We start from the raw sequence: 14,089 nt of genomic DNA, 5'->3' as shown, positions 1-14,089 counted from the left end.
GGGTCCTTCCCAACCCCCATGGGGCGTTGAAGCCCCTGCTGGTCCTGCCCTGAGACTTTCCATGGTTGGAAGCATTTGAATACAAACTGTTGAGGACATCAGCTTCTTGCTCCCTGATGGAGTTACTGAAGCACCCCAGGCCTCTGTCCCACCCTGGCCTTCAGGGTCCCGCATCACTGCCTCCATTGCCCACAGCCTCTGCCCACCCAGGCGGGGCTCCCAGGCCTGGCCCCGTCCCACCACCAGTGTTGACCATGCAGTGCCTCCCACTCAGCAGGCCTCACTTTGGTCCTAATCTAAGTCTTTTTTTTTTTTTTTTTTTGAGAGAGAGAGTCTTGCTCTGTCACCCAGGCTGCAGTGTAATGGCACAATCTTGGCTCACTGCAACCTCTGCCTCCTGGGTTCAAGCGATTCCCCTGCCTCAGCCTCCCAAGTAGCTGAGACTACAGGCGCCCACTACCACGCCCGGCTAATTTTTGTTATTTTTAGTAGAGACAGGGTTTCACCATGTTGGCCAGGCTGGTCTCCAACCCCTGACCTCAAGTGATCCACCTGCCTCGGCCTCCCAAAGTCCTGGGATTACAGGTGTGAGCCACCGCAATTGGCCCTAATTTAAGTCTTGCCCATCCCAAGGCCTGCTCCTCTGGCTGGCTCCCCTTTCCTCTCCCCACCCAGTCCAGGCTCTGTCCCGGTGACCGGCTCTGACTGTCCCTGAATTCCTGTTTAAAACCCTGGGGCAGGAGACGGCCACTCTGGCCTGATTTTACACTCCTCAGACACCAAGACGTCCACTCAGCCATCCTCCCAGAGGGCCGCCTCCATCCCCTCATGTATCCAGGGTCCAGGCCACCTCTCCCTGGCCAGGGTGCCCTGTCCCTGTGGGCATCGCTGACCACACACAGTTCTGAAATCCTGTGTTCGCCCTCCTAGACATGGGGTCCTGCCCCCTCTGCCTCTGCCATTTCTCTCCATGCAGCCCCGGTGGCCAAAATCAAGGCTTGGCCATGACTTGCTCCTCCCTGGTCTTACCCCTCAGCTGCCAGAATCTTTTTTTGATGACCAGGTCAGCCATTGCTCCTCCCCTGCCCACACACTATCCATGACTCCCCGTCCTGGCACTCAAGGCCCAGCAGGAACAAACACCGGTCAGCCATTGCTCCTCCCCTGCCCACACACTATCCATGACTCCCCATCCTGGCACTCAAGGCCCAGCAGGAACAAACACCGAAGAATATTCTCTTCTTCCAACACTTTCCCACCTCTAGTCCCTCCACAAGGTGCACCCTTCTGCCGGCCTGGATGAACCCTGAAACATCCTTCTCAGAAAAGGTTCACGGACTGGATCAGGAAGCCCTTCTCACACGTCAGGGAAGACCCTCTATGGCCTTCCAGACCCTTCTGATCCTGCACAGCATGAGGATGGTGAGGAGGGAGCATTTGTTCGATAAACAAATGACGGGTTTCCTAGATCAAGAAAGGATGAGAAGAAACAGGGGCCCACACTCAGAAAAAAGTGATACAATTTTTTTTTTTTTTTTTTTTTTTTTTGAGACAGTCTCGCTCTGTCGCCCAGGCTGGAGTGCAATGGTGCAATCTTGGCTCACCAAAATCTCTGCCTCCTGGGTTGAAGCAATTCTCCTGCCTCGGCCTCCCGAGTAGCTGGGACTACAGGCGCCTGCCACCACACCCGGCTAATTTTTTGTATTTTTAGTAGAGACGGGGTTTCACCATGTTAGCCAAGATGGTCTCGATCTCCTGACCTTGTAATCCTCCCACCTCAGCCTCCCAAAGAGCTGGCATTACAGGCATGAGCCACCGCGCCCAGCCGAGATGAAGCTTTTAAAGAACATCAGGTTGGGTGCAGTGGCTCACACGTGTGTAATCCCAGCACTCTGGGAAGCTGAGGTGGGAGAATTGCTTAAGCCCAGGAGTTTGAGACCAGCCTGGGCAACACAGGGAGACCCTGTCTCTACAAAAACAAAACAAAATAATTAGCTGGGTGTGGTGGTGGCACCTGTAGTCCCAGCTACTCAAGATGCTGGGTGCAGGATCACGTGAGCCCGGGATGTTGAGGCTGCAGTGAGCTATGATCACACCTCTGCACTCCAGCCTGGGGGACACAGGGAGACTCAGTCTAATAAAAAGAAGGCCAGGCGCAGTGGCTCACGCCTGTAATCCCAGCAGTTTGGGAGGCTGAGGCTGGCCGATCACAAGGTCAGAAGATCAAGACTATCCTGGCTAACACGGTGAAATCCTATCTCTACTAAAAACACACAAAAAAAATTAGCCGGGCGAGGTGGCGGGCGCCTGTATTCCCAGCTACTCGGGAGGCTGAGGCAGGAGAATGGCGTGAACTCAGGAGGCGGAGCTTGCAGTGAGCCGAGATCACGCCACTGTACTCCAGCCTGGGCGACAGAGCGAGACTCCATATCAAAAAAAAAAAAAAAAAAAAAAAGAAGGCGGCCGGGTGCGGTGGCTCACACATTTAATCCCAGCACTTTGGGAGGCTGAGGAGGGCATATCATGAGGTGAGGAGATTGAGACCATCCTGGCTAACACAGTGAAACCCCATCTCTACTAAAAATACAAAAGTTAGCTGGGCATCGTGGTGCACGCCTGTAGTCTCAGCTACTCAGGAGGCTGAGGCAGGAGAATCGCTTGAACCAGGGAGGCAGACATTGCAGTGAGCTGAGATCGCGCCACTGCACTCCAGCCTAGGCGACAGAGTGAGACGCTGTCTCAAAAATGAAAGAAAGAAAGAGAGAGAGAGAGACAAAGAAAGAAAGAATGAAAGAAAGAAAAGAAAGAAAGAAGGAAAGAAAAGGAAGGAAAGAAGGAAGGAACGAACGAACGAACGAACATAGGCTGGGCACGGTGGCTCGTGCCTGTAATCCCAGCACTTTGTGAGGCCGAGGCAGACAGATCACTTGAGGCCAGGAGTTCGAGGCCAGCCCGGCCAACATGGCGAAATCCCGTCTCTACTAAGAAACATACAAAAAATTAGCCAGGCGTGGTGGCGCATGCCTGGAGTCCCAGCCACTTGAGAGGCTGAGGCATGAGAATCGTGTGAACCCAGGAGGCAGAGGTTGTAATGAGCCAAGATAGCACCACTGTGCTCCAGCCTGGGTGACACTGAGACTCCGTCTCAAACAAACAAACAAAAAGAACATAAGCCCATTTTCAAGCTTCAAAATCCGAGGCCCTTGAGGCCGAACCTGGCTAATGGGGTAGAGGCAGAGACGCCCCCACTACGTGGTGCTCAGAGGGTCCAGGCCCATAAGCACCTGCCCCTCCTCTAACCCTGCCTCCCCCAAGAATGGCAGTCACGTCCCCATTCGCCAGATGAGAATAGTGAGGCCCAGAGGAGAGAGACATGCCAGGGCGCGACGGGGAGTCGGGACACCCCCTATCCACACTCCTCTCCCAAATCACAGAACGGTGTGGGTGGGCACAGAAGCAGGGCAGATGCCCCAGGAGCCAAGACCACTGACAAGGCCAATGTCTGTGTTTCTCAGTAAACACACCACGAACGAAAGCTGACACCAGGATGTCTGATATCCAGAACCACGCCCCACAGGACCACAACCCCCAGACACAGGTACCCAAAACCCTCCCTCATCCCCGACCTCAGCGGCTTAGAGGGAGCACGCTCGGACCACCCAGCAGCGAACTCCCATCCACGCCTCTGCAGCTGTGTGTCCTTACACGTGCCACTGGACCGCCCGGTACCTCAGTTTCCCTCTCGCACAGGGCTTCCGTAAGGATCAAGGGAGTGGCTGTGCACGGTGCCTCACACTTGTAATCCCAGCATTTTGGGAGGCCCAGGTGGGCAGATCACCTGAGGTCAGGAGTTTGAGACCCACCTGCCCAACATGGCAAAACCTCATCTCTACTAAAAATACAGAGGTTAGCTGGGCGTGTTAGCGGGAGCCTGTAGTCCCAGCTACTCAGGAGGCTGAGTCAGAAGAATCGCTCGAACCCAGGAAGTGGAGGTTGCAGTGAGCTGAGATCGCACCACTGCACTTCAGCCTGGTCGACAGAAAGAGACTCTGTCTCAAAAAAAAAAAAAAAAAAAAAAAGGCGTCGTGGCTCACGCCTGTAATCCCAGCATTTTGGGAGGCCAAGGTGGGCGGATCACATGGTCAGGAGATCGAGACCATCCTGGCTAACACGGTGAAACCCCGTCTCTACCAAAAATACAGGCCGGGCGCGGTGGCTCAAGCCTGTAATCCCAGCACTTTGGGAGGCCGAGACAGGTGGATCACAAGGTCAGGAGATCGAGACCATCCTGGCGAACACGGTGAAACCCCGTCTCTACTAAAAAATACAAAAAAACTAGCCGGGCGAGGTGGCGGTGCCTGTAGTCCCAGCTACGCGGGAGGCTGAGGCAGGAGAATGGCGTGAACCCGGGAGGCGGAGCTTGCAGTGAGCTGAGATCCGGCCACTGCACTCCAGCCTGGGCGACAGAGCGAGACTCCGTCTAAAAAAAAAAAAAATTAGCTGGGCACGATGGCATGAACCTGTAGTCCCAGCTACTCGGGAGGCTGAGGCAGGAGAATCACTTGAACCCGGGAGGCAGATGTTGCAGTGAGCCGAGATTGCGCCACTGCGCTCCACCCTGGGCGACAGAGCAAGACTCTGTCTCAAAAAAAAGGATCAAGGGTCAAGGGAGTTTTCACACATAAAGCACTCGGAACAGGGCCGTGGAAAAAGCAAGTGCCGGCCGGGCGCGTGGCTCACGTCTGTCATCCCAGCACTTTGGGGAGGCCCAGGCGGGCGGATCACTTAGGTCAGGAGTTCAAGACCATCCTGGGCAACATGGTGAAACCCTGCCTCTACTAAAAATACAAAAATTAGCCGGGCGTGGTGGTGGGCGCCTGTAGTCATGGCTACTCGGGAGGCTGAGGCAGGAGAATTGCTTGAACCCAGGAGGCGGAGGTTGCAGTGACTGGAGATCCTACCGCTGCACTCCAGCGTGGACAACAGAGAGATACTCTGTCTCCAAAAGAAAAAAAAAAAAAAGCATCAAAGGAATTCACACGTAGAGCACTCAGAACAGAGCTGTGGAAAAGGCAGGTACCCACTTAATGGTTGCTGAGTGAATAAATTACATAAATTATGCCTACACTTCTCAAACCGCCTTCCTGTGCAATGACGCGCACCTGTCGTCCCAGCTACTTGGGAGGCTGAGGCCGGGAAGTCCCTTGAGGCCAGGAGTTCCAGACTGGCCTGGGCAACATGGAAAAAAAGAAAGAAACCACCTTCCCAAGTTCCACTGCCTCCCGGACAGCATCTGTCTATTCCTTGCCTTCAAAGCCACTGAAATTTAAATCAGATCACCTTGTTTTAGAAAGAAACATTATACTGTGATCAAGACTGAGCAAACCAGAACCAGAAGCCAGGTCCATAAACAAGAGAACACGGAGGAAGAAACAGATACAATGAAAATAAAAGCTTGCTGTTAAATTCAATTATCACTAGATACTGTTACCTTTTAACAGGCTCTGCCTCTCAATCAAAATGGGGATTAGCAAGTCTGAAGGAGCGTTAAGGACCCTGTTAGCACCCAACACGGAGAGTTTCTTCTTGAAAATTTCCAGGTCTGCGAGCAGGGAGGAGTCTGGGTCGGTCTTGACCATCTGTCCAGGCCCAAGTCTGTTCTCCCCATCCTGGAGGTTTGAGCCTTGCCTTTACCCAGGACGGGGCTGTGGGTGCTGGAGAATGGCTGCTCCAAGCCCAATTATCTTTATTTTACCAGCCAGACCATGTGTCACTCAGGGGCCACACAAACCCTCCCAGACCACAGAGATTCTCCCCAACTCCTTCCCGGACGGTCTCCTCACCCCAGCACCCTGGCAGCGGTTAGCAACCCCCTAGTTTTCCTTAAACCCTCACTTTAACAAAAAATTATTTAACCTGTTCTTGAATGACATTTACAATTCTTTAAATTCTTAAATTCATTTGTGAAACTTTCCAGCGAGACAGGCACCACCATAAACCACAGCCAGCTCCCGTGTCTTCGACTGGAAAATCTGTGGAAACGGGAGGAGGCAAGCGACCACGTTCTAGCGGACCGGGCCTTCGTGCCTGAAGCCCGCTCGGGAGAAGAACGAAGGGGCAGGTGTCCAAGACGGGCCAGCACCAGATGGGCCTGTCCCCACCCATTGTCAGCCCGGGAACCGGGGAGAGAGGCGTCCTCGCATGGCGGCTCACAGCCGGTTAATGCTGGGTGCCTGTCCCATATGTGTGTCCCCGAAAGCAGTGATGATCCAATGGGGACCTGTGGGCCACCTCTGACGCAGGACGGAGAAGTCGTGGGGCAGAGCAGGAGGCACCGAGCCCCCCACCACCAGGTGCTGTGTGACTGGGGGGGGTGAGGGGGGCAGCAGCTTCTTTCTAGGCCTCAGTATCCCCCGTGGGAAAAGGAAGGGGTGGCAGGAAGGAAACAATGGGCCCGACTCGGAGTGTTCCGTGACACCCCTCCTCTGGGTGGGAGATCTCCGTAGTCCTCCTAGGCAGCCCCTTCCCCACAGCCACACCCTGCCCAGGCCTGGCTGTCGGAGGCCCAGAGGCTCCCCCGGGGCCTGGAGAGCAGGGCAGATAAACAAGGCTGTGGGGTGGGGGTGTGGACCAGGCAAGTCTGGGCCCTGGCTCCCCTGAGCCCCTGGCTGAGCTCCCGGGGCGGGGTGACTAGGAGCGGGGTCAGGCCTTTGTCTGGGTTTTCAAAAGCGGAGGACACTGGGTGTCTCGCTTTCCCAGGGAGGGAGGGAGGCAGCGGCCCCCACCCAGCCGCGGGCGTGGCGGGTCAGGGGTGAGTCCCCCGGGGAAAGTTGGCGGCTTAGAAAACACGCCCAGTGGGAAGGGCAGGGGGCCACAGGCGGCCTCCAGATCCGGTCTTCTGTCCTCGGGCTGGGGTGGGGACCCGGGCCCCAGCAGGGCAGCTGGCCCCCCTGTCCTGAAGTGGGTAGGTGGGTGACCCCAGGAGGCGCCTCCTGACCCCTGCCCGTGCAGTGCCCACCTGTGGGAGTGAGGGGCAGGGGGGCACCCGAGCACCGGGAGGAGGGGACCGGTCCCCGAAATTACCATGCGCCCTCGCTTGGTACCTGTTGTGCAAAGGAACCCTCCACTGCCCAGCACTCCCGACCCCACACAGGCGCAGGCATGCGGGGGTCCAGGGATCCCAGCCCGGGGCCAGCCCACTCGTGAAGCTACACCATTGGAGCCCCAGCTCCGAGACACTTCCCCAACAGGGCATCCGACCCAGGCGCCCCGCTGGAAAGCGCCGGTTCCTCTCCCCTCTCACATCCCGGAGACCCGGGAAGCCGAGGGCAGCCCCTCTCCCGCCAGCGGTAACTCGGGACCTGGGCAGTGGCGGGGGGCTCGGGACACCCCTGGAGGCCTTTGGGAAGGGCGGGGGTGGGGGAGCACCGGCCCGCGCGCGCGTCCAGGGCGCCAGGAGCGGTGCGCTCAGGCTGGGGGGGGGAAGGGTGCTTGAGCGCGAGGCCGGACCGCTGCAATCCGGGGAGGGGTCGCTCCATCTCCCCGGGGCCACCCACAGGTGGCCGAGAGCCGAGGCTCGCCCTGGAGACGCGGGCGGGGCGCGGGCGGAGACTCGAGCCTCCCCCTCCCCGAGTCCTGGACTGGCCCGAGCCGCCGCTGCCCGGGTCCCCACGCGCCGGTGGGTGGGCAGCCGGGGTCGGGGAGCGGGGAGGCCTCCCGGCAGGCGCGGCCCAGCCCGAGTCTCTTCCCGGCTGAGCTGCGGCCCCAGCAGCTCCGCGCCGCCTCCTGCTCCTCGCGGGGGCCGCGACGCCCCCAGTGGGGGCGCGAGAGAGGGGGCCTCCCCCCTCCCCGGCTCCCGGCGCTCCGGGCCCCCAGCCCCGCGACCCGAGCGCGCCTACTCACTCCATCTCCCCGCCGAGGTCCGGGTGGGTCCGCGGTGCCGGGCGGGGGCGGGCGCGGGAGGCGCGCGGGGGAGGGGAGGGGAGGGGAGGGGAGGGGGACGCGGCCGGGCGGGGGCCGGGGAGGGCTAAGGCCTGGCGGCCGGGGCTGCGCGGCGCGGGGGCGGCGGCACCGGCTCGGGCATCGCCCCGCGCAAAGCGGCTGTTTATTGTCCGGGCGGCGGCGGGCGCAGGGGGTGGGCTGGGCGCGCGCGTCTCCGGCGCGCTCCCCTCTCCCTCCCGCCCGCCCCGCTCCCCGCCCCGCTCCCCTCCCACCTCCCCGCGCTGCGAGCGGGCGCTGCGCCTCCTGCCGGCCGTGCCACCACCCCCCGCCCCGCGCGCCCCGCCCCGGGGCACCCCTGAGAAGGGCCTAGGTCTGGGCGCGGCGCTGGGACCCGGCTGTCACCAAGTCCCGCCCCTCCCCAGCTCCCGGGCCCGAGCCGGGACCCTCGCGAAGTCAGACAACAAGCAAAGGCCTTTCCCGAGAGCCCAGGTGCCGAGGGGGACACACATTTCAGGGCGAGCGAGGGGATCGGGGGGTCGTGACAGCTCCCTGCACCCCAGGCCCCGCCCGCAGGGTCCCCAGGCCTCCTTTGCGGGAGTATCTGGTGGAGGGCGCTGTGTCTGCAGAGGCCGGCGGTTGGGATGGAGACAACCGCAGGTACTGATGTGTCTGGGCCCCGGCTGGGAGCTGAGCCTGGTCCGGGGCTGGAAGTAGGCCGATGAATTTAATCGGCCCCAGGGCTCCCATGGCACACTCAGTGAAGGCCCAGCGACCAGACCACCAGAGTGAGTGAGACGGACGATGGAGGATCAGGGAGAGCTCCGGCTTTGTCCTCAGAGCACTGGGGAGCCACAGCAGGAGACAGGCAGGACCTGTCTTCCCCAACATGTAGGTCGTGGGCCCAGCTTCCCGGTTTCCCATGAGAACACTGCAGCCCTGCCCCAGCACACCTACTCCTGCGGGTCCAGGCTGGGCAGGAAGGAAAGATTCTTCCAAACTCCTTAGTTTTCTTATAAAACGGTTGTCCTCTGCCGATGTTTGCTGAACGGCTGTAGATTTAAAGGAAAGTAACCCTGATGAGCTGTGGAGAAGGATGTACCCCAGGCTGAAGAGGGCTATCAACACCTTTTCTATAGTCCTCCCTTTTTACAGTGAATGTGTATTCCTTTTAGCATTTAAGACAATAAATTAGCAAAGGTAAACAAAGCAAAGATCTTATGGAATATCAGGGGTCCTGGGTCTGATTCTTAGCTCACCCACCTCCAAGCTGTGTGACCCTGAGTCTGTTTCTTAACCTCTCAGAGCCTCATTTCCCGCCCCCCACTTAGGACTGTGGGAGGGTTAACTGAGTGAGTACACACAAAGGGCTTGGCACAGGGCCCAGCACACACTCGCTCAGGGCTTGGCAAACTTTTTCTGTAAAGGGCCAGAGAGTAAATATTTTCAGCATTGCAGGCCACAGTCTCTGCGGCAATGACTGTGCTCTGCCATTGCAGTGAGAAAGTAGCCAGAGGCAATATGTAAAACCATGGGCACGGCTGTGTACCCATAAAACTTTATTTACAAAAACAGGCAGTGGGCCAGAGCTGATCCGAGGGCCATAGTTGACTGACTCCTAAACTAGGCACCCAATAAAACTGACCTGTGAATCATTTCTTCACTGCCCCTTGGCCTCTGTGTTCTTTTAGTCCAAAGTGATTTATTGAACATCTACTGTATGCCTGACACCGTTAGTCACCTGGGATGCAGAAATTCTGTTTTTGTGGCCGGGCGCCGTGACTCACGCCTATAATCCCAGCTCTGAGGCGGGTGGATCACAAAGTCAAAAGTTTGAGACCAGCCTGGCTAACATGGCAAACCCCTTCTTTCTTTTTTTGGGGGGGAGGGGTGGGGGACAGAGTTTCACTCTTGTTGCCTAGGTTGGAGTGCAGTGGCGCGATCTCAGCTCACTGCAACCTCCATCTCCTAAGTTCAAGCGATTCTCCTGCCTCAGCCTCCCCGGTAGCTGGGATTATAGGCATGCGCCACCATGCTCGGCTACTTTTGTATTTTTAGTACAGATGGGGTTTCTCCAAGTTGGTCAGGCTGGTCTCAAACTCCCGACCTCAGGTGATCGCCCCGCCTCAGCCTCCCAAAGTGCTGGGATTACAGAATGAGCCATCGCGCCCAGGGAGCAAAACCCCTTCTCTACTCAAAATACAAAATTTAGCTGGGCATGGTTGTGCGCACCTGTAATCCCAGCTACTCGGGAGGCTAAGGCAGGAGAATGGCCAGGTGCCGAGGGGGACACACATTTCAGGGCGAGCGAGGGGATCGGGGGGTCCTGACAGCTCCCTGCACCCCAGGCCCCGCCCGCAGGGTCCCCAGGCCTCCTTTGCGGGAGTATCTGGTGGAGGGCGCTGTGCCTGCAGAGGCCGGCGGTTGGGATGGAGACAACCGCAGGTACTGATGTATCTGGGCCCCGGCTGGGAGCTGAGCCTGGTCCGGGGCTGGAAGTAGGCCGATGAATTTAATCGGTCCCAGGGCTCCCATGGCACACTCAGTGAAGGCCCAGCGACCAGACCACCAGAGTGAGTGAGACGGACGATGGAGGATCAGGGAGAGCTCCGGCTTTGTCCTCAGAGCACTGGGGAGCCACAGCAGGAGACAGGCAGGAGAATGGCTTGAAGCCGGGAGGCAGAAGTTGCAGTGAGCAGAGATTGCGCCACTGCACTCCAGCCTGGGCGACAGAACAAGACGCCATCTCAAAAAAAAAAAAAAAAAAAAAAGTTCCGTCCTTGGAGAAACAGTGTTTTTTGTCCCCTACATAAATGATTCAGGGTGAATGAAGTGACTCTTACCTGTAATCCCAACACTTCAGGAGACTGAAGCAGGAGGATCACTTGAATCCAGGAGTTCAAGACCCTGGGCTACATAGTGAGACTCCCATTTCTACAAAAGATTAGAAATTAGTTGGGCATGATGGTGTGCGCCTGTGGTCCCAGCTACTTGGGAAGCTAAGGTGGGAGGATCGCATGAGCCTGGGAGGTTGAGGCTCCAGTGAGCCATGATCATGCCACTGCACTCCAGCCTGGGCAACAGAGCCAGATCCTGGCTCAAAATAAAATGAATGATTCAGGGCCAGGCACAGTGGCTTACACCTGTAATCCTAGCACTTTGGAGGCTGAGAAGGGAGGATCATTTGAGCCCAGGACTTTGAGATCAGTCTGGGTATCATAGCAAGACCCCATCTCTACAAAAATTTTTTAAAAATTAGCCAGGTGAGGTGTCATACACCTGTAGTTCCAGTTTCTCACAGGCTGAGGTAGGAAGATCAGTTGAACCCAGGAGATGGAGGCTGCAGTGAGCTGTGATAGCACCACTGCACCCCAGCCTGGGTGACAGAGCTAGACCCTATCTCAAAAATAAAATTTAGGCCGGGCGCGGTGGCTCAAGCCTGTAATCCCAGCACTTTGGGAGGCCGAGGCGGGCGGATCACGAGGTCAGGAGATCGAGACCATCCTGGTTAACACGGTGAAACCCCGTCTCTACTAAAAAATACAAAAAACTAGCCGGGCGAGGTGGCGGGCGCCTGCAGTCCCAGCTACTTGGGAGGCTGAGGCAGGAGAATGGCGTGAACTCGGGAGACGGAGCTTGCAGTGAGCTGAGATCCGGCCACTGCACTCCAGCCTGGGTGACAGAGCGAGACTCCGTCTCAAAAAAATAAATAAATAAAAATAAAAAATAAAATTTTAAAAAATTAAAAATAAAATAAATGATTCAGGGTTTGAAGGTGGTGGATGCATTTTGTGTAAAAATAAGAGGACGTGGAGGAGGCCGTGGGGAGGCAAAGGGACTGCTGGGATCATTTCTCCCACCATCCCAGCTCTAAACCTCCGGGGCTCACACCTCCCTCCAAGCAAAAGCCAAATTCCTCCTGCCACTCTCAAGGCCCAGCACGAAAAACACGCGCCGCCCACACATCCAGACTCAAGCACACAGAGGCCTGGAGGTGGGGAGGGAGGCATTCCGGGTGGCCGGAAAGGCCTGGACAAAGAGGCCTGGAGGTGGGACAAGGTGGGGTGTGGAGGTGGGACAAGGTGGGGTGTGCAGGTGGGACAAGGTGAGGTGTGTAGTGGACCCGAGAGAAGCTGCCTTGAGTTGACCTTCACACCCTCACTTCCACCGCCTCACTGCGCTCACCCACCCACAGGCACTGCAGCGCCCATCCGCGTCCTGGGGGGAGCAGTCACTGCACTGAGGCTCAGTCCCCTGCACCTCGGACGCCCCACCCAGCTTCCGAAGCAATGTTGGCCCCGCCCCCAGGACGCTGGCCCCGCCCCTGAACCTCGGACTCGCCGCCCGGGCAATCTCGGCTCCGCACCCGGCCCCGGGCCCCGCCCTCTGCACCCTGGTCCCGCCTCCCAGCCGCCTAGGCCATCTCGGCCCCGCCCCGACCCCGCCCCATGCACCACGGCCTCGCCCCCGACATCGGCTCCACCTCCCAGCATCCCAGGCAATGTCGGCCCCGCCCCCTGCGCCTCGGCTCCGCCTCCCAGGCAATGTAGGCCCCGCCCCTGCACCTCGGCCCCGCCTCCCAGGCAATGTAGGCCCCGCCCCTGCACCTCGGCCCCGCCTCCCAGGCAATGTAGGCCCCGCCCCTGCACCTCGGCCCCGCCTCCAGGCTTCCAGGGTGTTGTTGACCCGACCCCTTCCTGGACTCAGGGACAGGGGAAGATTGAGGTTTCCCGGAGGGCGCCCCTGCCCTTCCTACTTCCCTAGAGCTCCACCCCAGGGCTCCGCCCCCCACACTCCCCCACTCCTGGCAGATCTGGCCACCCTCTGGAGGCTTGGACGACCGGAAGCTCTAGGGGGGCCCCAAAACCTCACTCCACCCCTGTCCCTGAGTCAGAGACCCCCTCGCCTCTCCCCAGTTGTGACTTTAGCTGAGGCCTTGTGGCCCCCACCCCAACCCTGAGCCGTGTCACCTCCAGGTCTCCCCAACTCCTCTCCCCACTCCACTCTTTCTCCAGAGAAATATGCCCTGGCCTGCCCCAGCTCAAACATCATCTATGGCTCCCCAGTGCCCTGCAGCCCCACAAGGCAGAGCTGAGACCAGACAATCCCGTCTCTTCCCTGTTCACCTCTCCTTGCCCCACAACCAGCTTGGGCTTCAACCGTCCAGACACCTGCTGTTAGACGCCTTGTGTGTTCCTCTGGGAAGAACTTCCCCAGCTTCCCCATTGTCACTGGGTTCCCTCGGTACCTTTTTATTTTAAGTTTTTTGAATAAGATAGGGTCTCACTCTGTCACCCAATCTGGAGTGCAGTGACGTGATCTTGGCTCACTGCAGCCTCGACCTCCCACATCAGGTAATCCTCCCACCCCAGCCTCCTGAGTATCTGGGACTACAGGCATGCACCACCACACGTGGCCAATTTTTTTTTTTTAGATAGAGTCTTGCTCTGTCGCCCAGGCTGGAGTTCGGTGGCACGATCTTGGCTCACTGCAACCTCCACCTCCTGGGTTTAAGCCATCCTTCCACCTTAGCCTCCCGAGTAGCTGGGATTACAGGCGCCCACCACCACGTCTGGCTAATTTTTGTATTTTTAGTAGAGACGGGGTTTCACCATGTTGGCCAGGCTGGTCTGGAGCTCCTGATCTCAGGTGATCTGCCTGCCTCGACCTCCCAAGGTGCGGGGATTACAGGCGTGAGCCACCATGCCCGGCCAGCCTTGCTGAATTCTCACCAGCAGTCTCAGTGTTGCCCCAGGGCCACCCGTTCCCTAGATGGGAAAACCAAGGTCAGAGAGCTCTGGGAAGCAGGGCCTTTAGGCAGCTCAGGGACCCCCAACAGCGGCCAAGCCAGCCCTCTTTTTTTTTTTTTTTTTTTTTTTGAGACGGGGTCTTGCTCTGTCACCCAGGCTGGAGTGCAGTGGCCGGATCTCAGCTCACTGCAAGCTCCGCCTCCCAGGTTCACGCCATTCTCCTGCCTCAGCCTCCCGAGTAGCTGGGACTACAGGCGCCCGCCACCTCGCCCGGCTAGTTTTTTGTATTTTTTAGTAGAGACGGGGTTTCACCGGGTTCGCCAGGATGGTCTCGATCTCCTGACCTTGTGATCCGCCCGTCTCGGCCTCCCAAAGTGCTGGGATTACAGGCTTGAGCCACC

The 14,089-nt window shown here is 58.2% G+C and overlaps 1 protein-coding gene across 2 annotated transcripts in view; it reads right to left on the bottom strand.

Annotated features, from left to right (window-relative positions):
- The window catches only part of LOC105486515 (paralemmin), a 39,849-nt gene extending 31,676 nt beyond the window's left edge, over positions 1 to 8,173 (bottom strand). For both annotated transcript variants that reach the window (XM_011749420.3, XM_011749439.3), the window contains exon 1: positions 7,903 to 8,173. In XM_011749420.3, coding sequence (XP_011747722.1) covers positions 7,903 to 7,907 — 5 coding nt within the window. In that variant the 5' untranslated portion in view covers positions 7,908 to 8,173. The remainder of the gene's footprint in view (positions 1 to 7,902) is intronic.
- Positions 8,174 to 14,089: the final 5,916 nt, after the last annotated feature.

Source organism: Macaca nemestrina, chromosome 20 (assembly GCF_043159975.1).
Source record: "Macaca nemestrina isolate mMacNem1 chromosome 20, mMacNem.hap1, whole genome shotgun sequence".
Taxonomy (NCBI): Eukaryota; Metazoa; Chordata; class Mammalia; order Primates; family Cercopithecidae; genus Macaca; species Macaca nemestrina.
The sequence above is the reverse complement of the archived record's forward strand: the minus strand, read 5'-3'. Positions and strand labels throughout refer to the sequence as shown.